Here is a 24793-nt window from a genome sequence, read left to right as displayed (position 1 = left end):
GTCAGCTGTACTGTTTCACTGTGTTGTAATTAAATTGAGTGCTGTTAAGGTGTCAGAAATTGCATTATAATGCAGGATAATGGACTTAAATAGACTTATTTGCACAATGCAAATCATAATCTAGCAAATTACCCTTAAGGCTATATATTAAGAAACAAAACAAACCCCCCAATATTCAATAGGAAGAGAAAAAGGAAGAAAATTGGTCTGATTTCTGACTCAGTCCCTAAGACATCCTTGCATTAGAGTCTGTCTGGACTTAATAGATGCAACAGTTGTAAAGTGCTTTGTTTGAAAGAAAAAGGTAATTATTTTTTATTTTAGTTAGGGTTGGATGACTGGGGGGAAATCCCTGTTGACCAGACCTTTAATACTTGGAAAAATCCTTATACATGCAACAGATAACTTGTGTAACTAGCTCTTCTGAGGTTTTGAGCAATGTTAATTCCCAGAAAAGTTCATGTGAGTTGTAAATATCTAGCATCTTGCAGAATTAGACTGTATTTATGAGAAGGCTAATGTTGTTAGGAAAATAATAGATTTACATGCATAGTGAGAACTGTTTGTAAATCAGCAGGTGGTTTCTAAAATAACAGAAATTAGCAAAGTGTTTACTGATGTGATTTCTTTCTGAAAAATGTGTTTAAAAATACTCAAACATTAAAACTTCACATGCAAAAAGCTGATATACTTTTCTTTATCCATCTCAGGTCCTTCTTACTGGTGGTTTGAATGCACAGACTCTCCATTTTCAGTCTTGAGGACCGTATTTTATCTTTTGAAAGGGCCCAGTAGAAGGAAAAAAAGAGAAAAGAATTTTCTTGTGAACTATGTGTTTCAGTAGGAAGCATATTTCTGTGAATAGATAGGAAAAATTCAGATGACACCAGAAAATCTATGCTTTATTTTTGTATGTGTACGCACATGCTTTCGTACAGAACACTAGATTACATTTCTGTTTAGTCATATAAAACCTGCTTGGGACTGAATTCATTAACGATGCAAAGCAGCATTGAGATACTACGCTTCTTTAGAATTATACATACAGGCCCAAGCAATTAGTTAGTGACAAAAGTCAAAGAATATCATGTCTCTAATTAAAAAAAAAAAATCAAAATCAAAATCCTGTAAACTGATTTGCCTGTGTGCCATTTTCATACTCTGATTTAAAATTAAACCCTACCCTGTAAATGGCTGTTGAATTGTGTACATTTTCTCTGAAAAGGTTTCCAGTGTGGTGAAAAAAGGAGCTCAGTTCAAAGATCTTTAATCTGGTTTCCTCTGTTTTATTTGGTTACACAGAAAATCTCGCCCTTCGCCGCTGCCCCCCAATTCTTCATTCGCCGATAGTACTGAGGGTGAAATTTGTGCCACGCTACTTATACATATTTTAAAACAATTGTGCTAGCTTTAGACCCGAAGTCTTTCTTCATCTATCATTTATCTCATGATGTTATCTTTTGTACTCGGTACCCTTCAGTAAGCACAGCCTGACACGTCTTGTGGCCTTTACCTTCTGCGATAAAAAAGATTGAAAAGATGCTTGGCACCACCTGGTGAAGATGAGGCAACCCTGGAGAACTGTGCTTCAGGAGCAGGTGACTGATGCTAAGAAATGTGCCAGTCTAGGGACACAGCTGAAGGGTTGTACTAGGGGAGGGGGAGGGGAAGGGAAGGAAAAAAAGAGCAGGAACATTAATACATCTTCCTGAGGCTTGATGGGACATATACTGCCTACTGTTCCATCTGGTGCTTATGATAGCATGGCATATTAGCATGCTGCAAGTTCATAATGTATTCAGGGCGAGAAAACACCACTTGCATACCAATTGAGGCGTCCTCTTTCTCAGAGCTGCCTTTGAATTTCAATGATGTTTATGCCTCCTAAGCCACGACTGAACTGAGCGTTTCCGCTCGTGGAGGAATAACAGCAGTGAGGGACTCTGGCTTGTGTGGGTTTTCTTTCCCCTCTCTTTCTATATTTCTCCCTGTTTTTTTAGTTCTTTTCTTCCTGCTCTCTCCTTCCAGTTTATTTGGTTTGAGGAAGACGGGTTGAGGTTTTGGGCTAGCTAATTACATAGCTTCTGTTAATATTACATTAACTTCTTTTTAAGGTTGTAGTCTGTTGCTTTTTGCTTATCTCAAAATGCTTAAATGTACTTTTTATGACATTTTGATGACATTACTCTAAAAGCAGTGTCATGAAGCGTTTAAAAAATAGCACGTTGCAATTCTGCTTTATTTTCATATTTCCTGCATTGCTAAAGAACAAACAAAACCTTGAAATCCGCATTTCATGGTAAATTATTTGGGACCTGCGTCTTCAAAGACTCGATTTTAATGTCAAGTGTGCTACCATAATAGGATAAGTATCTGAAGTTGAGCAGGTATGTAAGTCCTTGTAGGAGCAAGGTCTTTTTATCGATCCCTTGCAGGAAATGTACTGATACGTTCGTTTTATTTCTCCCTACCCTGTCCTTTTTGAAACTCTGCTGAGATTGTCTCCCGTCAAGTGTCAATCTGAAAACTGCGCCGTAGAAACTCTTGACTGCACATTTTGTTTCTGAGCTTGTCAAAGATTGTGATCTTTTCATGGCTCAGTGCTGTGAATTGCTCTGCAGCCCTCCTTCCAGTAGGTTTTGAAAGTGTGGAGTTTACACACAGGGTAGGGTATTTGATGTGGGTTTTCAAGTGTGTGGAGTAATACATGAGTACTAGTCACATTTGCCTTTGTTGGTGACTGTGCTTCTAAACCGCTTCACGTGTTTTGAAACTCCTACCCCAATAAAGGAGGCTAAGCTTGCTGCTTGTCGTGGTTTAACCCCAGCCGGCAGCTGAGCACCGGCAGAGCCACTCGCTCGCTCCCCCCCACCTCACAGCGGTATGGGGGGAAGAGAATTGGAAGGCTCAAAGTGAGGAAACTCGTGCGTTCAGATAAGAATAGTTTAATAATTAAAATAAAATAGTAATAGTAGCAGTAATAGTAATAACAACAACAATAAAAAAAAGTAATGTAAAGGAAAATAACAAAGAAAAATAACATGCAAGAAAGACAAGTGATGCAAATGAAAAGAATTGCTCACCACCAACTGACCCATGCCCAGCCAGTCCCTGAGCAGCCCCCCCTGCAGCCAACCTTTCCCCTAGTTTTATTGCTGAGCATGACATCATATGTGGTCAGCTGGGGTCAGCTGTCCCGGCTGTGTCCCCCCCAACTCCTTGTGCCCCCCCAGCCTCCTCGCTGCTGGGGTGGGGTGAGAAGCAGAAGAGGCCTTGGCTCTGTGTAAGCACTGCTCAGCAGTAACGAAAACATCCTTGTGTTATCAACACTGTTTTCAGCACAGATCCAAACCGTAGTCCCATACTAGCTGCTATGAAGAAAATTAACACTACCCCAGCCAAAACCAGCACATTGCTTGAAGAGGGGAGAATATTAAAACAGTATCTTTAGTACAGACCCGCTTAATGAATGCATTTGGTATCTAGTCCTCTACCTGCACAGCTGGACTCTTACTCCTGCCCAGAACTGAGCGTGGTTTGAGGCTTTAGTTTAATCTTTAACGCATATGACTGTCATGCTAATATAACTTCAATAAAAATGTACTAGGTAGCACTTTGAACTCCTTCACTCTAATTTAGTATTAATCCACTTGATTACTAGAAAAGAAAAGATCTTGCTATAGTTCTGATCCATTCTTTCAAATACATCCCGCCGTGCCTCTTATAAATATATATTTTCAGACAGTCATTTAGCCACTGTTGCATAGATAAGAAATGAAAAATGCGTTAGTCATCTTGACAAAGAATAAATTGACTTCTTTTGGTTCACTATCTGAGTATCTGTTGTCTGATGGCTTAAGAACATTCCTTGTTTATTGATAGTGCGTTTAGACCTAGGTATTAAAGTCTTGGCTTAAATGCTAATTTTCTTTTTTTCTTAATATATTCAGTAAGGCTAATGTTACTCAATAGGAATGTGGAGGAGGTAGTGTGGGTAATTCAAGCAAGTTTAGTCAGCACTTACAAGATTCTTGAAATGTTTCTTGATGTCCTACAGAACTGTTAACATCTGCACGGCTTGTGAGAAGAGCCATATTTATTACAGCTGTATGCTAGCTAGAATGCAAAAGAAAAGGAGGGGGATCAGAGTTAAGAATGAAGCAGCTGGCTTTCAATACAGAGATTTATAATTTTACTCTCATTACAGACCGACAGTAAACTCTACTTGGACTCTTTTGCATCAGCTTCTTTGAGATGGCAGGTTGAAGACTTGGGAGTTCAGCTATCCACAGATACAGTGCAAAGAAATACACGCAGTTTAAAAGAAGACAAAGCTTTGAGATAAATAATCACAAGTGAAGTTCAGTGTTTCCAGGAGGTGTTCCAGTATGACATAACGTGAGGCAGAGCATGTGTTTAAAGTCTACATTTGAGATGGTAAAAAAAAAGAGAAAGGTAGATTATTTTAAGCAATAAGAAAAAGAAACAGAAGACATGGCTGAGTAACAAATGAGAAGGCTGCTGGCTCCCTGCAGAACCAACAAGGTCATACAGTTTCTTGTCCCCATTCTTGTCAGGGTTTGGGGTCGCTGGAAGAAAGGAAGGTATGTCGAAAGGCTCCTGAGATCCCAGGCCTGACTGAATGGTGTAATAGTACCTTGGAGTGTTTGTTTTACCTCTTCTTTTCTCTCTCTTTGTGCTAGAAGGGAAAGTGAGGGAAGAACAATCAGTATCGGAATACCATTTTCTGTTTCATTCCTTCCTGTAAAAAATCACATGCACATTTCCAGGATCAGGGGGTTTTTGTCCAAGTTTGGTGTCCCCCGTCACCCATTTCTTTCTCAGCCATTGAGACAGATTTGAACCCAAGCTATGCCAATACCCAAGCTATTTGTTAGTTATCAGAATCTTTGTTCAGTTTCAGTTAAGATTAAAGATTCCTATAGTTTTGTTTTCTCATTTATCTGTTTGATATGAATGAAATCTGGTATTCTTTTGTTTCCTCTGGTTAGTGTAGCTTGGTATGCTTGCTTTTACCTTTTTTTCCCCAGCACATTTTAAGTGAACCTATTCTGGTTTTGCTCATTTAACTTCTTTACAACGTGCCCAAGCCATTCACAGTGGGAGTGCCAGGATCTGTTTCTCTGTCTCCTACTGTTTCTTAACAACCTCAGCAACTGAGGAAGCTGCACGTCTATGCTCCTGTTCTTTATTGCTCTCCTTAAATGTTGGTTCTGAATAATTTTCTGATATTTTCTAATACAAAACCTGTTGCATGTTCACTTACAATGAAAGCGCAAACAGCCACCTGTTAAGAAACAGGGCCAATAAGGACCGTTGTGATGAAGAGCATCCTCTTGTTGAAAGAACTCCTTTAAAGACTTGGTTGAGGTATCTTTAACTACCCACACGTTTCTGCTGTTCATAGTGATCTGTAGCAAATGTCCATTCTGGTAACCTACTACGCTTTTTATCCCTTCTATCTAACCTTAGACTTTTTGCTGTTACACTCATCATCATTTAATTATAGCATGTGGCATTGTAAGAGCTCTAACATATAATTACTGCCTCTTTCTTTCCATTCTCCTGACACCAGAGCAGAGGCAAAAGCAGATTTTTGAGCATTTCAGTTATGAAAATGACTGCATTTGATTCATCAGTGTTCACCACCTCATACCTTCTGAAGCGATGGTCTTAGTTTCTGGAAGTTTATTTCCACTTAGTCTTGTGGAAACACATTTTATCTTAATTTTGTGCAGATTGTTGGCATTGAACAGAATTATGTGCAAAACCCAGTAGCTCTGTAAGTCAGGGCTCATAATCACCTTTGGAAATGACCTGTTAAGTTTCTAATAGGTCATTTGTATGCACGGTTACTGAAGCTGCTTGCTCTGTTGCAATAATTACAAAAAAGATAATGGATAGGAACTCATTTGGGGACAATTATTCTTGTTAACTGTTTAGTATTTCATCCAGGTACTCCTGTTTTCCCTTTTTTTAATTTTCCTTTCATAATTTCAGAATTTGCCTTGGGTAGTTGTTGCAGTTCAGCAGTTCTTTATTTCTTCATATCTGAGCAGTTTAGAGCCTACCGGACAACACTGATGTGTTTTACATCTTCTATTCCAAGTGAAGACCATAACGAAACACATCCTCACAGGACATCCCAGTGTAGTCACTATCTCTCTATGCTTTTGAACTGTCTCTGCTGTTGGGATTTAGCTTTCTTAAACGTATGTGGTGCCAGAAGGATGTTTATAAAGATCTGTGTGAGCCGTCCTAGTATTTTTTTTCCTTTATTTCTGCCCTGCTTGCCATTTGAGCTCTCTGACTGTTTATAGATGTGAAGAAAATACCAATTTTTGTTTGGTTCTCTGTGTTTTAGTGCAAAACAGACATGTTGTTAAATTTGGTGGGGTATTTTCAAATTCATGTATCATCACATGGCTGTAGTTGTGTGAGCACGATCTGGGCTCCTGTGGCTGTATATAGTGTGCAATTGTAGGCATGCCGCTGTCTGATGTGCTGCCTGCTGCAATTCTGCTTTTGGAGTATTTCATATAGAAAGCCATCTCCCAACCAGGACGAGGTGGTGGGGGGAGGTGTAAGTTTGGGGGGGGCACGGGCACGGGAAACATCTGACTTGTTTGGCTGGGGTAGATAGGTGACAGTAGGAGGCACTGGAAATGGTCTTCTGTTGCAGCCAGTACTGCCTAGTTATTCTTTTGAGGAAGAAAAGTTTATAGTCAAAATCTAGAGTGAAATACTTGTTATGTTTGGTGATGTGGAAACAGAATAGTATATACGATGTACGCATACACAGTATCATAAGCTGTCCTTCCTACATCACAGGGCTGAGGTTCACTTTTACTGCGGGAAGGGACTTTCCTTAAAGCATCTCCCTTTGACTTTCCGAGTACCTTGTCATTTCTTGTGACTTTTCCGCAGGGAAAGGGAGTTTTTCCCTGGGCTGCTGCACAATATCGGCTCCCTCTCGTGGTCAGCAGTCACCGGGAAAAATTTCCAGCGACTGTTCTCCGAGCCCTCGGCATGCTCCCGGCCGGCCGGTGTTTCTCGCCCTGTAGCCTTTTATCGGAGACTCCCGTGCATGTGCCCAGCCGTTGCTGGAGGTGCACCCTGGGGCCCTGGTCAGCCCATGGGAAGCGGCTGGCCCCGCTGCCCTCTCGACCACCCTCTGCCCCGATGCGGAGTTTCTTTCCTCCTGTTGAATATTCTTCCCTTTCTCACAAAAAATGGCTCCTCTTCTGGTTAATCCAGTTCTCAGTGAAGCAAAATGCATATATCCAGGTACACTCAAAGCCAGATGTAGGGTGTTTCCATAGCACAGAGACAGTTAAATCTGCTTTTCGTAAGATTCTTTTCATGTACAAGAAAACTTACCATATCACTAAGGGTTGAGTGCATCCACATCAAACATTCAGAGTTCAAATGCATCAGACTTCTTTACTTTGTCAATATTTCTCTTGCACTTGTAGCATTGAGTGGGTTCTCTTTGGTGTCTGACTTCTCGCCCTGCAGTTTCCCCTCCATTTAACACTCCCTTCAGTGTAATTGAAGACTATTTCTTACAATTTTCTAAAGCAGAATGTAAAAAAACCAAAACCAGAAACAAAAAACCCCCACACAGTAAGTTTTTTTATATACAAAATCAAGTAAGTAAAACTTGATTAAATATGTAAGTGCATGTGCGCATACACGCATGTGCACACATATGTGCACGTATGTAGAAGTAAATGGAGATTGTGGAAGCTACACTGATCCACAAAGGTCAATATTAAATTGCTGTGTTGGAGTAGTGGGTTTAGCTGGCTTGATGAAAATGAGTTTCTATAGATATAAAAACCTTTTTGTATGTATTTGTTGGGGGAAAAAAAGAATACATCTAATTTGAATCTACTGGGCATGAAATGAAGAACGTTTTGTACAACTGTCAAGCATGGCATGTACAACTGGCAATGCTATGATACCTGAAATTGTTTTTAATATTTTGCTTATATTTGCTGTGGATTCTGTAATAATTGCTGATTTTTTTTCCAATTCAAGCTTCAGCTGTATGATTTTTTTTGTTGTTGAGGTCTGATATTTAAAATTCAAAACAAAGGGAAGATACTTTAAAAAGGAAGTCTTAAGTTTTATTGTGCAAGACTAAGACTGCTGTGATGCTTTAAGGTCTAGAAACGTTGCATGTAGTTGTATGGCCTGTGAATGGTCTCATTAGTTTACCTACAGCTGTTTTCAGTATCTATAGTTAAGCAAATATTGCTGAGTTTTTCTGGGGTTGGGGTTTGCAAGGCTAACCCAGCACCTTTCTCCCTGGGTGAGATTACCTGATTTCTGTGCCAATGTGAATTTGTGTGAATTGTCTGGCTTCAGAAGGGGGTTTAATCTGGTTTTACATTTGTTAGTCTGGTTTTACATGACATACACAAGTTTCTTCCTTTCCCTCTTCCTTTACATGCTTATATCGTTTCGTATTAACATTTAAGTATGCATGTGAGATATTAGGCCAGACGATTTGAAATATGCTTTTGTTTTTGCTAATGGTAACATTTGTTTTGCTTGTGAGCTTATTTGTCAATAAGTACTATGACCTCATCTAATAAAGTATTTGAGATGGAGGTTCTTAATTTCATGTGAAGTTTCTGAGACTCTCTTTTCCCCTCCCACCTCCCCACTGCTGCTTTCAGGTGCGATCCAGTGCCCAAAATAAAAGACTGTTGGTGTGACATGCAGCATCGAGGAGGAGCTGACTTGTAACTAATAATGAGTATTTTCTCACACTCTGTCTAGACAGTCAGTCATGTAAACACAAGATGTCTTTAATGGCATCATCTGATGATGCGAAATGATAGTCTTCCAAAGTGTGTATTTCCACAAACGCCGAAGTACTGATTAGGGTAATAAATTGCACTACTTGGAGATTGTCAGTGCGTAATACTGAGATAGGGGAAAAGCCTATAGTTTCACTTTTCTGTCGCTGGTTGTGGCAGCACCTGAGCGAGGGTTTCTGGGGGAAATATGTTTCATTAGACATTTTTCATTGGGGGGTTAACACCTGTCTTCGCTGGAGGAGTAGAAACCAAGGAGTTAGTACGCCTGGCAACTGAGGATCACTGAATCTCGTGTACAGCAGCCACGCTGCTGGAGCAGCCTGAATGCCTCTGGTTCTCATGAGGCAAAGGACCTAGATCTACACGGGAATATTTATGCCCACTGACTCAGCAGCCTTAGGAATTGATAAATTAGAGGCTCTAACCCTTCTTTTCACTGATTATATGGGGAGCCTGGCGTGCTATTTTAACTGTGTGTTAAATGGCAGAAATCAGCAGCTCTCCTCAGGCTGGACTGGTACTTGCTGGAGAGGGATTTTGGCTGCCCATGGTTTCTGTCTGATGGGTAGGGTCTTGCTCCCCAGGCCTGCGCATCTGGACTAACAGAGCAGAGTTTTTATCACTTGAAATATCATTGGGGGAAATGGGTTCTTGGATGGGTAAAATGGCGCAATCTGACAGAGCAGGGATTGGGGAGCTTGATCCGTGAGGTGAGGAGCAGTCTGTCCCAGGCTGGCCAACACCACTTCACACCTGAGAGGATCTTGACTTGTCTGTGACCAATTCCACTGTTTAAAAACAAGCAAAGCTAGATGTATATCCATTACCTTGTTGCTAGGCCCTATGTCATCTTTTCAGATGTATAACTGTGGAAAATATCACCTCCTTCACCCATGTTTGATATTTTTTGAGCCTAAAGGACTTCTGGCATGTTTTATGAATATAAGCGATGCCTTTTAAAAGTACAGGCGTAATAACTTTTTTGCTGGCAGAGTAATTTAATATCTAAAGTTGCCCTGAATCTAAATAAGTTATTTTAGGTTATTTTATCTAGTCTGTATTGGAGACTTCAGTTCTAGTTAAATATAATGGAATACTGGTATCAGTACTCTCTTAGGACTTTTCTAAAATGGGTACAGCTATGCTTTACACTTTGTGTAAGTGCATTAAAAATAAAGGAGTTCATATTTATTTTGCTTCAGACTTTTAGCTGTGTGTAAGAAACTACTTACTGTTAATTTAGGACCATACAAACTTTGGATTAAAAACATAAATATGCTTCTTGAGAGCAAGTTTGGAAATTTTAATTGGTGTTGGGAGAGAAAATGTTCTTATTTCTGGTGGGAAGGATGTGTGCTGTGTGTGGTTGTGTATGTAAAAGCATACAAATAATAACATGTACTCTGTGTAGATGTGTATGTAAGAGCATACAAATAATACCATTTTGATGCTGATGCCATTTGAGTCTCTTAGATATCAGTCTAACTTCTTTTGTAGTTTGTCAAATAGCATGTGATCCTGGCAAAGGTAGGTCTTCCAGAGAAGGTGGTACAAGAAGGAAACGAATTACTGGTCGGGGAGCCTTTGGGAAGCTGCATCCGAAGACACCCAGGTGGTTTCCTCTAAATATAGGAGAAAGTGAAGGGAGCGATTGCTAATGGAGGGGTCGTCACCTCCGTAGTTTGTAGGGGAGGCCAGGGTCTAGGTTTGGCCAGCAGTTGCTCTGATTGTTCTTCAGTTCTTCATGCTGGAGGCGGTGGGCACCTCTTCTTCACCTCACTCAGGCCTCAACATTCAGTGAGCTGGTTTTGGAATAGCAGTAATAGTTCCTGTGATGTGAAAGACAACCACCTAAAACATACAGTTCTTGGTTTGGTAGCTTGTCAACAAAATGAAGTAGAAAAGATCCAGGAAACAATGCAAGCAGGAAAGTAGTATTTCGATAATGATTGTGGGACTATTTGCTTATTAACTGCATTAGTTATGCATGCATAGAGGCATTTTCATGATGCTTGGTGGGATATTTAGAATAAATCCGCATTGTCTTCGGCTTCGTTGCAGGCCAAGTGGTATGTATTCAGCCATGACAAGGGAACTTGTAGACTTTATTTTCTGGGGGCTTATGGAAACTTAGGGCAGCTGCCACAATTTGGCCCTTATTTTGCTTGTCTGTTCTTGCTAAAGTATTTCATAAACCGTTATGGTGGTAGTAGATCTAGATTTAGAATGTATTCTTCTTCCCTGCATTCCTTTGTATGTTCAAGCGATTTTACATGGTAAAATTTGCAAAGCCAGGAAGGGGAAAGGAGAAAAGAGGCATTTTAAAAAAGATGCAATTCTGACAGGAGTAAGTTTTTAATTATTAAATACTGAAAGTGAATTTATGATAGTTTTGAAATTGCCAAAACATGTCAGATTGTTAAATGAGAGGAAGAAGATTATTTTTCTACTTTTTTTCCCTTTAAAAATGAAATTACATGGTAAGACAAATTTATTTCTTTCAGGAGAAAATAATATGTCCAAGCAAAGCCAAGCCATAACATTTTTGTCTCAACTCTGAGATTGAACTCATGCATTGCTTATTTTATAATATGTGTAACTATCTGGCCTTCAGCTGCTAAGCCATGAGTGTGGGGCAGTCAGAACCTCTCACTCTAGAGAACTGAAACGAAAGAGAGTGCTTCTGTGTTTTTGGTTCGTTGTCATGATGGTAGGACCAGTCAAGGTACCGTTATGGATGAAGAACATGATCCAAAGCATTGTCCATCATTCACCTACTTTACATTATCCACAAACTCTTCCTACCAAAACTGGGCGTCAGTAGCAGAAAAATCCCTTTCAGCTTTTGGGAGACAGAATGGAGATTGCATTATTCTCAAGGCTATTTTTTAGCACACCTGAAGAAAGCTCTGATAACTTGGCCTGAGATAACTTCAGCAAACTCCCAGGATGCAGAAATTCTAGTTCCTGCATATTGAATGAGAAGAAATGGGTAAACTGAGTGTGCTTTCATTTATTCTGCAGAATAGCTGGTGATACGAAATGTTCAACTCTCTGAGCAGAGGAGAACCAAGATAATGTAGTGAAGTTGTGACACTGCTCTTGCAAAAGGGTCGTCTTCAGTATGTGAGTTTTCATACCTGAAAGCTTTGCTGTGCATGTTCATCTCTCGCCCCACATGCATTCTCATTCCTGGTGGATAAAGCTTGCAGGGGTAATGTTTTGTGACAAAAGACGGAGTCTGGCTGTCTGAGCTGCTTTCTGATACTGCCCTTCTGCAAATCACCTAGGGAGTAAAAGTTATCCACTGGGGAGCTGGAAACCGGGTGATGTTTTCTTTCTAGGCCAATAACATGACTGCATCTGGTGCTGACAGAAAGTTATGTCTGTATTATGCCCAATCAGCTGTTCATAGCACAAAAACATCTATTGTGTTTAGGTCCTTGTTTATTCATTAAGAAAAAGTCAAAAGGGCCAAGAGACGAATGGAATGAGGACTGGACCGGTCACAAACAAGTCCCAGGCATGCTTGGCTGGGAGAGGGTCTGCAGCGATGTCATCCAAATGTTGTGTTTTATGGCTGCATCTTAGGACTTCCAGATTTCCCCAGGTGTGCAGTGTATGGGATGGGTAGGCTTTACTATATATATCAGGCTTATACCATGCATTCTTGAATAAGTCCTTTTCAGCCAGGGAAGGTGATACCTTGTAATGTTGTCCTGCTCTGCGTAGTGGCAGGTCTGAGGGTCAGGAGTTGTGGGTCTCCACAAACACCGCCTCCTAACAGTGCTGCGTGGCTTGGCCGGATCCGAGGGAGGGAAGGTTCTTTACTGACTGTAGCGTGGTAGCATTATGGATGAAAGAGCTATGTAATTTATCCGCTTAGGTGGACTTGGGGTTTTCTGTCTCCTACTTTGTCACTACTGTGACTCACAACCTGTAGTTACCTGCTGGCTAATTCCATGCTATCCCTCTCAAAATAATCAAACTTAGTCCAGTGCCATCTAGGTAACCATCATCAGTATTAAATCCCACAGATTTAGGTCTCAATTAATATAATTTGGGTGGTGGAGGCACATTCTAATCCCGTGTGTCATATGCAGGGTTTGTTCTTTCTGTGAGTTTAAGGGAAACAAGACAATGGGCTCTTTTAATTTGGCAGTTTTTATTTTTATTTCAAACATGTTGGCACAGAAGTAGTAAGTACTGTACAATCAATATAGAACGTCTTTTAAGAATCTTTCATGCCTGAATATACATCTGGAACTGTTTGCACTAACTAAAAGTAAAATAAATGCCACAGCGTATTATACCATACTTTTTTTCATTTAAAAAAGGAAATTGAAAACACACCACTCCTAGAAATGCTTGACATTGAATTGGCTATTGAAATGGTATCAGTAAAGTATTTATATATTCCATATTTTGTTCCATACATCAGCTTTCCTTGATGCGTTAGACTTGGAAGAGTGCCACATGAGCTGAAATGTTGCCATATATGAAAGACCGCCTTGTTTTAAAAATGGACTAGATCTTTTAGGGTACAGGAAGTAAAGTAAATCAGTTTGAATACATGCACATCTCTGTTTGCCCCTGCTCCTGCACATTTTACTTTCTCTTCCCTGTTTGTCTTCAGAAGCTGGCTGTGCTTACGGTAAATATCAGTGTTCACCTAACAGCTAAATATAGTGATAAAAATAACTCCTACCATAAAAACTGAATGAATGACAAGAACAGTATAGTTTCATGAACCAGGAAATCCACAGAAGAAATATCATAATTTAAAGTTGGTTTTACAACATTCTTTAATTTAAAATGGAGCAAAATACTTCTGTGGTAAAATCATAGTTCTTCACTCTATGCTGTAAAAGAGATTCAGGAATGTATATTTCGAAATGTTTGGGTTTGTTTTTTTTTTAAATAAAAAATTATAATCCAAAGCAAATGCAGTAGATCTCTGCATACTTGAAACATATTTTCTGAATTTATTCTAAGTCTCTCACTGCACCAGAGGGTTGTGTGTATGGATTAGGACTAGACCACTATTTCACCATCTTATCTCCATCCTGAATTGATTGCAGCAAACACTGCAGAATGAATTGCAGATGTCTCCTTTTCCCTCTGGTTTGGAGGACCCCTGGTTTCAGCCCCATTTGATCCGAACTGGGCTAAGGAGTGGAAGTCTGTCCCTGTTTAGAGGGGTTCAGTGGAAGAAATCTTTGCACCTGAAAGAAGTTACTCTCTCTGTATACATAGTCTGCGCTCTGAAATGGGTGATGCTGTGGGATACTGCCTTTATGAAACATTCTGGTGTGTCCCTGCTAATTCAGGATTATTGTTTGAAATGTCAGAGTCCAACAGGGGAAAAAAAAATCAGAACTAGCTTTGAAAATGCGGAGTTTGGTTTGATATGAAAGCATAAAAATGTTTTTGAATTCAAGAAATTAAGCAATTTTAAGACACAGCTTTCCTTAAAGTTCTTCCACATTTCAGGCAAAGTTCAATGTATATGCTCCTGTATTATAAAACTGGAGCAAATATAAATGAAATCTTACACAGGGAGGTTTTCACATGTCAAAAACAGTTTTTCCTCTTGAGGGATTCTTTCTTCCCCTCCCAAACCTTCATCACCTCTGAATGTACGGATAGCAGAGTATCAACTAAGAGTTTGTATGAAAAATGTTTATACATAAAAGCCCTCATGGAATAACATGGTTTAGGGGAAACTTGGCTCGTGAATACGATTTAAGTACCATTTTGCCTTTAGCTTTCATATCATCAGGCGGCTTTTCAACAATTAGAGTAAAAAGTGTTGGTTGTTGGGTTTGTTTTTTTTTTTTAATTAGAAAAATAAAGAATGATTTGTAGAAGCTGGAGTTCTAGGCTAAGTATCAGACACTACAAGCTTTGGGAGGTCAGATCACAAGAACTGGTAACGCTTATATCAGTGGTGGCTCTGCTTTGTGCTCCATAACCACTCCATCCCATGAGAGATCCACCTCTTAAAAAACAGAGCTGCGGAGGTTTTCTGGGGCTGTGGGTGGTGGAGCAGCGGTGGGTGCAGGGCAGAGCCGCTGTAGGCAGGTGCTCCCAGCCCCATAGCTCCCTCGGAGGCTGGGAAACCAGCTGTAGAGGCAAGCGACAGGTAAATAGTAGCAGTAAGAGCAGAACGGCTCCTGCAGGAGTTTGGCTATTGAAGAGGGTGGAAAAGTGGGATATAAAGGCTGTTCTCTTGGGTGGTGTGGTGGTGTCTTCCAAGCACGTGGAAGAGTTTTGCATTTTGCGTTGGACTTCTTCAAGAGCTCTTTCCCCCCACGCCCCCCAGGAGAGTCTCTGCTCTGACAAGATAATCTTGTACCCTAGTTAGAAGTGTTCTGAGGTGTGCTTGAAAGGAGCCCTGTATCTCCTTACAAAAGGCAGGGCTAGGGAGCTCATGAGCAACCAGAGATAAATCTGTCTGCCTGCCACCACGCAGTAGCAGAGTGGGGTTTAGGGCTTTGCAGGGGGGAAAGAGAGGTTAAGCAAAGGTAAGTGGCCTGTAGAGGGGGTTTTTTACCCCTGAGAGGTCCAAAGAAAGGTAATTAGGAAAATCAGGCCTAGTGTCATTAGATTGATATGAGAAGTACAGGAGTCTGTGGATAATTTCAGTGAGCTGCAAACCAGGTGGCAGACACCGTTCGAGGGAGTAAAAACCAGTTGGATCGCGGTAGAATGGCAATCTGAAATTGGAGTGCAAAACCAACACACTATTTCCCACTACCGAGTTCAATTTAAGTAACAAAACATTGCCAGCTTTTGGGGAATGCCTCCCCCCTCCAATCTGAGCACATTTCTGATCAAACCTGAACTTTGAAATGCAGCGAAGGAGGGGAGCGGGAGCTGTGTGGTTGGTTACAGACTCCGGATCGCTTTTAGTTATCCACAGCTGAATTGGAGGATACAGGCTGTGCCTGCTCGCTGCAAGCAGCAGACTGCTAGAGGAGTTCGATTTCTCTCACTCTTTCTTCCACCCACCTCCATCTCCTCTGTGCCTGTGTCTGCGCTCCCACATGCTTCAAATCTGTGTACCTGGACTGCCTTCCTTAACAGTTCAATGTGAGTGTTAGCAGAATGAAAACCAGATGGACCAGCAGTTCCCACTGTTATCTCCCCACCAGCTCTGGCAAGCCTCCCTTTCTCTCTCCTTTCTTGGCATGGCAGAAATATTTGCCTTTATTTAGGAGGGCTTGGGCTCACTGCTGTGCCTCTTTCCCTCTGTTGCAACATGAGCTGAAAGCTATTTATTCCCTTGTTGCTGAGGTTGGTTGAGGTGAGTGCAAGATGAATTCGGCTATTAAGGAAGCAATTAACATTTCAAGATGAGTTTTCATAGTTCTTTATATTAAATGAATGGCTTATTGAAGATATAGATTTAACTGTTTTAGTATAGCAATATGGAAAGGAAATTTGTATAGAATATGTTTAAAAACTTGCTTTTGTTTTCCAGCATGTAATAATTTACTGTTGCTTGATTTGCAAATCAAACCTTACGTGTCTGTGTAACAGCCTTAATATTTAAGCTAATCATTTTGGATACTGTTACCTACACAGCTGAGGTTTACTAACCTGAGATCAACACTACAGATCCTATAATACTGTCTCTGTATTCCTCTCATCCTGTTCTGGGGTTGTTCCACTGCTCATCTTCCCCAAACTTGTCTCTAAAGTCTATATAAAATGACTCCCTTTCCCTGAGAACTGAAACATCATCTGTAGGCACTTCTACAAAGGGTGAAGATGGCTTCTATAACTGCAGTACCTGACACACTGCATTTCTGGGATATACTTCCTCGGTTTCCCTCAGTTTCAGGCAGCTAAAGATTGGTATCTATTATGCATCATTAATTTTTGTGTGGTGTTTGTGTTTTAGTGGTTTTTTTTTTTTTGTGGTTGTTTTTTGTTTTGGTTTTAGTTTGGTTTTTTTTTAACTTTATGATAATTAAGTGGTTTTGAGGCTCTTTTAAACATACACTTCCTTTGTTAAATGTGTGCATTGCATTTAATTTCTCTTAGTGTCTCTCAGGGCAAATTTTAGATATGATCTTTTGGTTGAAGTCTCTGTGTTGTTAGTAAGAACAAGGAAAGCACATTGCAAAGTGGAGTGACAGAATTTATAGAACGTGATGGACTTTGCTATTGTCTTGAATTAAACCCACAGGCTTACATGCCCACCCATTAGCAGCGACACTTACTTGCTTTGCAAAATAGTTGCAAAATGTTGCTCAGGAAGACTTGTGTAGGACAGTCTATAAAATAGATAACTCTGCCCCCCCAAAGAAGGGATGGAAGAATTTAACTTATGCCCATTAAAAGCTAAACTTGATCTTACTCCTCTTTACTCAAGATGGCTCGCTAAGCTCCTGGCATGAGCAAGGAAGCCTTAATTTTGCTTTCAGTTGGTAAATGTTGTCATGATTTGCCCATTCTTGATAAATGAAACATAAGGGTTTGGGTGGGTTTTTAAAAATTTTAACATAGAGGTGTCCAAAAAGACGTTGGAAAGATACTTCTTTAGCTTCTATATCAAATATCTTGCATCTTTAGGTCTTCAGCTGCAAGAGAACTGTTAGGTTTTCTGCCTGGTTTTGCCTTTTGTTTGTTTTGTTTTCTTGTGGAGGTATATTTCTACTTATCTTGCAGGTTTTGAACGTTAAAGTTGTTCTTAATGTGTGAAGGTGCAAACTTAGCTGCTTTTTTAAAAACAGTGGTGTGTACGTGTGATGATTGACTTACCATTTTGGCATGTTGTGTTTATTTTTCTGGTGAATGTAAGAATATCCAGGGGCAGGGTGGTAAAGTGATCCAGAAGGTTCACGGTATTTAATGTAAGTATCTCTCCATGATTACAAAGAGAAGCGATGGAGAGGGCAGCAGGTGTTACAAAGAGACGTGAAGAGAGCTGGCTTCAACCAATATCTCACCCAATATCTCACGTGTACTAAAGAGCTTCAGGTTTTAGTTCTGGAAGAGCTGTCATAAGGGGATTTATTACATTCCTGTCTCTTCGTCTATTTTTTCCTTCTGGCTAACATGAGAGCCTTGAAGGGAGGTGGCACTACTGCAGCTCCAGGAGTGCTTGGGAGGTAGCATCTGCACATGCTAGAAATAAAAACAAAAGATAATGCAGCAGTGCTACAAATGAAGTCTTACCATCTGTGTTACACCTTCTTAAGTAAGGTTTAGATGATGTAATTTGGGAAGAGCACCCAGGAGTAGATAATCAGGTGTAATCTTTCACGGCAGATGCTGAAATGGCTCACTCCTTGCATTAGCTTTTTAGTTTTTGTCAGAGGGGGTGTGCTTGGGGAAATAAACTGGTGTATTCCTGTGGTGTGTGTTGCAGATCGCACTGAGAAGCATTCCACAATGCCAGACTCACCTGTGGATGTGAAGACACAATCCAGGCTGACGCCTCCAACCATGCCACCTCCTCCCACTACCCAAGGAGCTCCAAGAACCAGTTCATTCACGCCCACAACGTGTAATTAGACTTACTTTCTTCCTTTTCTTCCATATTCATTCTATTCTGTATGTAAGAAACCAAAATCTGTGAAGGGAAACCTGCATGACATGGTGGGAGCAGCATTTGGTTGTACTATAATAAAGTAATTAAGCAAAACTAAGATCACAACATAATGCAACTTTAAGGTATTAAGACATTTGGCTCAGAGTTGTGTTTTTATTTCATTGACAACTTGGCAGCAGTGTCAAAGAACAGCGAGCTCTGGTTTCCCATGTACTTAATGCTCAGATCAGTCCTTCCGTGAGAAGTACAGAAAACCACCTTCTCCTCTTTTATGCCGTTCTGTTGTTTAAAGGATTCCATTCCCTTTTGTATAGAAACTTCGGGTCTTTTGTTTGATTATGTTTTTAAAGTGGGGGTAATTATTAAAGAAAATACTTATCTTCATCCCACTTATGACTGAAGAATTCTGCTTTAAGTGCTATATAGTGTCTAGTTAATGTTGATGTAAAACTAAAAATGAAGGCCTTTTATTGTTTTATCTAGAGATTTCCAGTCTGTGACCACTTTACTTCTCTAAATCACTTGGGGCTGCATCTCTGTCCCAGTTTATTGATGTAAACACACAAGAAACTCTGCTAGTCTTGATGGAATTGCTCTGCATTTGTATCAGTGTAACTGAGATTTGAATCTGGCATGTTGTCTGGACTATTACTTTCACAGCCATGAAATGATCCACATTTCTCGTACCAAGATTTAGCTGCAAATTTTTTGGTCTCTCTTATACTGCCTGGTAATAGTATAAACATGAGAATGTGTTTACATTTCACATTTTAAATAAAACATTTTTAGAACAGTAGAATACATATGCCTAAACAGAATGAAGGCAGCATCTTCTATTTGTCTTGCCTTTGTCTGTTCAGTCCCTTTCTGTCTGTTAAATGCCTTATTTAAAATTCACCTCTATGCAGAAGGCCAGCTGGAGGCCTGTGTACTACTTATCCCAGGGAACACTGTTCTGACGATTTACGTCGAACTTAAACAGTGAGGAGGGTTTGTGCCAGCTATTTGCACAAACTCAAATTTAACCCAGTGACCCTGATCCTGCAAAGATTTGTCTTAACTCCAGCACCTGAATCATCCTAGGAGCTGCTCTGGTCTAAAGTTAAATTGTTTCTAGGTTTTTGCGGGATGGGGCACTTACAGATTAAGCTTTCCAGTGTGATGCACTTTGCACAGTTCAGAGTAATCTTTGGCAATCATAAAAGGAATAGGACAGTGTTCTTCTTTAATCAGTCTTAGAATCCTCAGTGTACTCACAAGATTTCTAGATACTTGTTTATTTGATTGGGTTCAGCACTTTGGAAGGTGTATGAACCATGGCTGGATTTTTGGGACTATTTATATGAACACTAAAAGTCCAAAAAAATCTAATTTTTATTACCTCTTACTCTGTCAGATTTCGGAGTTTGGCCTTGGTGGTTCCAGCTTGTACAGTAAACAAGTCACTTCTGTTGGAGTGTCCGTTACATTTATTATTAGTACAGCGGGAATGCCTGTAGGCCAGGGAGATCATACTTACTTTCTGGTCAAGAGTATGCTTGTTTTCTTTGCTTTAGATGATTAAAAACTCTTGACATACATTTTAAATGCTAAATTCTGTTTTATTATTAACATGGTTTTGTTTTAGAAATGACGTAGATCTTTGCCATTTGGCAAATTCAGACATTATAAAGAAAGAGATAAAATCATTAGTATGGGGTGGGCTATTTAAAAAAACAAAATTAGAGAAGCTGCATTTGGGGAGTTTTTCTGTATTTCTTTTATTGTCGGAGAAATGTTACCTGCCTTTCTCCTCCTCATATCTAATCTATCGTAGGTAATGAACTCTGCTTTTCTGTTCTTTCTTGATCATAGCCCCAGGAATCTCTGCCTAGAGCAGCCTCTTACTAGTGATGGAGTTGTTGGGTGGTGTCAAGCTAGAGCAGGACATGTTCTTACGCTTCCCAATCCTCATTTACTAAGTTCATGGTATGATGACTTCTGGCTGTGCAAGGTCCTTGCAATCACAATGTATTTTTTTACTCGGATATCTCACTGTACTGCAGCACTCAGAGAGCATGGCTTGGAGCTGCACGTGGAGCTGAACTTGCTGCGGCCAGCTTCTTTCTGTTTCTGCTTTTTCCACTTATTGTTCTCCCCAGCCCATGCAGCTAGAATAGGCAACCACAGACTAGGATAAAACAAGGAGAAACTATATAACCATTCAGATAGCTTTTTCTTTAGTACCTCCAGAAGAGCACTTCAGTCACTAGGACAAAGGCTCCTTCAAAAGTATTGTAGTGATTTAAATGTAGTAATAGGTGTCCACCCTCAGAAAGGACTTGCTGGCTAAAAGTAAAGATGACTGATGGAGAAAGCGACAAAGAGAAAGGGATGTTTGGCTTCAGAGAAGGCCGGTCATTAAGGAACATTGAAAGTTCTTTAAGTTGCTAGCTCGCCATGTTTATGTTTTTAAATAGGAAGTAATTTAGGCTAATACTCCTATGCATTTTTTATTGTAGACAAGTTCCTGATTTTTGATGTTTTTTGGGATGGGTTCTGAGTGACTTCCCCAAAAGAAATCAGCACATTTGTCCAGGGCAATGGCCAGCTGAGCATGGGTGCTGCTGGGTGCAGTTGCGTGCTGCGTGCCCAAACCTACCAGTGCACTGGTACATTTGTATTTCTAGGGAGCCGTCCTTTTTCTTGCCATTCGCTGTCATTTTGGTGAGTCAGACTCAAACAACCTCAACAGAGTGTGTTTGACTGTTGCTGTTCCAAGTAACCTGGGTGGAAAAGGATGTCCTCAGTTTGATTCTCTGCTCTCTTCTGGAGTGTGGATAAGAATCAAACTGAAATTGCTGCCAAAAACTGTCTGTTGTTGTCTTCAGTATGTCTGGATGAATCTCGTTGCCATAAATTTTGAACACTTAGTACTTTAGATAGTTATTCTCACAGCAGCCTTGCAACAGGAGGGAAATTCTGTCTTAGCCTTTTTAGAGATATGGTATTGGCACACGAAAGCTGAGTGATTTGCTTGTGGTCTCTGAGAAGTCTTCTGAAGTCTTAGCTTCATGCCCTACCTGCAGGGCTTCAGGCCACAGCGAGCATGGCACCATTTGTACCTGCACAAACAACTTTGTGTGCTCCGTATGTTAGCAGCTAGGAAATCTGTATCGGAAAAAGTAACCTTCTCATTGGGTGGTGTAAGGTTAAAACGTGAAAGTCCTGTTTTATAAACACAGCTGTCAGTTGTGTGTACAAAACACAAGTAAAAATATTCAGAGATAAACTGAGGCTTCGTGAAATATGTCTGCACATTTTTTTCTACCCCAAAGAGCAATTTTTTTTGTCTTCAATCATACATGGCACTCGTGCTCTTTCTTTCTCCGTTTCCCTCTCTCTCTTTCGAAAATCCTCTGACAAAAGGCTGGTATCCAAATGATGCTTTTCAGGTCCAGGAGCATTTTGAGGGGGCTGTGTGAGAGGCAGCTGCCTTTACTTCCAATCCATACACCGTTCAGTACCAGCAACTGGGAAATAAATATGAACTGCAGAGTGTTGCTCTGTCAAAAGGCTAATTATCTTTGATAGTGCAACTTAATTAATTTTAAGGTCAAGCGCAGAAAACATAAGCTGATGGATTTTCCCTTCTGTCTTCTCCCCCCCATCTCTCTCTCTTCCTCCCTCTCTCTGTTTTATCCTCCCTTCTCTCTTTTTCTTTCAGTAACCAATGGCACTAGCCATTCACCAACAGCGTTAAATGGAGCTCCATCTCCTCCTAATGGCTTTAGCAATGGGCCATCCTCTTCCTCTTCCTCTTCTCTGGCTAACCAGCAGTTACCGCCAGCTTGTGGAGCTAGGCAACTCAGCAAACTGAAGAGATTTCTTACAACCTTACAGCAGTTTGGCAATGACATTTCACCAGAGATTGGGGAGAGAGTGCGTACCCTTGTGCTAGGACTTGTGGTAAGCAAAAAAACCAATGATATAATAATAACTGTGATATTTTTCTCTCCTGTTCCCTCTTTTATGCTTGACATGGTTATTATATGAAAGAGTGGGTCACATACACTGCATATATCGTACTTCAAGGATACCAAAAATGCAAGAATGAAGTTCTGGCTCTTGCTGCTGGAGCTAACATGAGTAACTTGACTAGCTTCCCATGAGTGGCAGCTATTCCCAACCAGATACAGACCTGACTCTTTTTGCCAGTGCAGTATTATGCTGTAATGGTGTGAAAGGGATTTCGTTCTGTACTTGCAGCAGCCCTAATGTAGACATACCTTGAGTTATATAATGTAGTAGAATATGGTTTGGTTTGCGTAGTTTAGTTGGCTGGGAAAAGGAGAGTGCCCTATATATATAGTGACAGAATACTGGTTAAAAGGATGAGCTGAATATATGTTTGGACTGCAGTTACGCAGTGGAAAACCTTTTCTTAGTATTCATTTAACCCAACAATGAGGGATCTGACGGTGTGTTGCTGCTACTTAAGTCCCCTTATTTACAAGGTTATCTTTACATGATTATATGGCTGAATGAAAATTTCAGCTTTTTCTTACCTACATCTGTCAAGTTGAGCTGCTATTTTACAGGCAAACTGTTGTGAATCTGGCCCAGGATTCTTTTTATTCCCAGTAAAGTCCTCTCTCCGCCAGACATTGTTTTCTCCCATGTATCTCCTTCAGCAAAAATTAGATGTACCAGGAAAAACGCTGTTGTGGAGCTCTAATTTACATCTGTTCTGAGCAGCTGCAGTTGCCATTGACTTCATTTGGAGCAAAGACTGCCAGCAGTGTTTAGTACGAGGGCTCAGGTGTCCTCCGCTTGTACCTTCACAAAACCCTACTGGACAGCCGTGGGTGCCCATTCACTTGAGTCTGTGTCAAAAGGAAGTTTAATGTAGGCAGTGTAACTTCAGTAAGTCCTACTCTCCATTTGCTTCCATATCCAAAATTCCTGTTTAATGTGGTTTTGCTTGTCACATGGTTCTCTGTGGAAAGGGAACTAGTAAAGAAACTAAAGACAGCTTTGGGACCATCTACCCGCCCTTGATTTTCACATCACAAGTGCTTGCCCACTGTTAATTACAGTTGATTTTTACCTTCATCTGAGCTCTGAGGAGCATATTAGGATCTTTTCCTTAGGAATGTCCACATATCACATTAGTCCCATGGTCAGCCCTGTGTAGCATGTGGTCTTCATGATTATGCCCTCAGCTGCAAAGTAATGACTTTCCTACATAGCCTAGAACATAGTAAACAGTCCTCTTTGCGAGCACAGGAGGCAAAGTGCAGTTTTCCTCCTCAAACAATGAAGAATGTGCCTTTAAAAGGTGTGATTTTTCGTGCGTGCATGTTAATTACTGCTTCTGCACTGGGAACAAAATTACAAGAGGCTCCAATAGAAAATAAAAAAAAATGTTGAGAAAAGCAGCTTTAACTGATGTTTGAAATGTGAAAGCATTTCCATGCTTAGCACCTGAGAGCTTAAACTGTACTCTAAGCAACAGGCGCTGAATGTCTGAGATGCTGGTGGTTTCCTTTGAGTATTTTAATAAGGTAATAATTTAATATGGAGCATGCTTTTCTTTATCCTCTTATCAATATCAAGAATGAGTTATTAAGCAATTTCAGACTACTTTGGTTACTGTTTCTCTTGCTAAGTGTTTTCATTATTTTGTCACCAAGACAGAATTTTTTTTCTCAACAGAATTCTACTTTGACAATTGAAGAATTTCATTCCAAACTGCAAGAAGCTACTAACTTCCCACTGCGACCTTTTGTCATCCCATTTTTAAAGGTATTGCACAGTTCAGTGATCTGGAAAGTATTTCAAACCATATTGTTGCTAGGTCACAGATGTGTGTTACAGTTTTTCTTTTTAAGAGAGTCAGGAAAATGAATAATGTTTAAGGGCTTCTTTCCACAGATTAGTGCATGGAACTGCATTTGAGTGTATGGTTCGGGGATAATTTCTGGCTATTCACAGGAACTGTTGATTCCCTAATTCTGTGATCACTGTCGTTTGTTTTATATTTTTAGTTTGTAGGTATAGAAGCTTTTACAAACTAAGTCTTGAGACTTGGTTATAAATATAATAATGCCACGTGCTTGCAAAAAGCTAGAGTTTTGCAAACTTCACGTGAGTCAGAATAAGGGGATGTCAGGAATTCCTGCTACCAGCCCTTTTCTAAAGTGCTGCTGATCATTAGTACATGGTGAGATTGTGACACTCTGCAATACAAAGACAAGACTAATTATTTCTTCTGATCCCAGCCAGGCGTACAAACGTGCTGTCTTAAGAAGGCTGGTGACTGTGTCCACTGGTTTATTTATGCTTATGCACCTTTTATTAGAAAATAAACATAGAATCTCATGCACGAAGCCAA

At 40.3% G+C, this 24793-nt stretch overlaps 1 protein-coding gene across 7 annotated transcripts in view; it reads left to right on the top strand.

Moving 5' to 3' along the window:
* The window catches only part of RUNX1T1 (RUNX1 partner transcriptional co-repressor 1), a 114412-nt gene that overhangs the window by 46065 nt on the left and 43554 nt on the right, over positions 1 to 24793 (top strand). For 6 of the 7 annotated variants that reach the window (XM_075023584.1, XM_075023580.1, XM_075023587.1 and 3 more), the window contains 3 exons: positions 18235 to 18372; positions 22124 to 22365; positions 24115 to 24204. In XM_075023584.1, the coding sequence (XP_074879685.1) occupies positions 18235 to 18372; positions 22124 to 22365; positions 24115 to 24204 (470 nt within the window). Of the gene's footprint in view, positions 1 to 16298; positions 16716 to 18234; positions 18373 to 22123; positions 22366 to 24114; positions 24205 to 24793 lie in introns of those variants that run through there. The other variant, XM_075023586.1, reaches the window with a different exon arrangement.

This window comes from Buteo buteo, chromosome 3 (genome assembly GCF_964188355.1).
Source record: "Buteo buteo chromosome 3, bButBut1.hap1.1, whole genome shotgun sequence".
NCBI lineage: Eukaryota > Metazoa > Chordata > Aves > Accipitriformes > Accipitridae > Buteo > Buteo buteo.
Note: the sequence above shows the minus strand (reverse complement) of the source record. Positions and strands in the feature narration are given on the sequence as shown.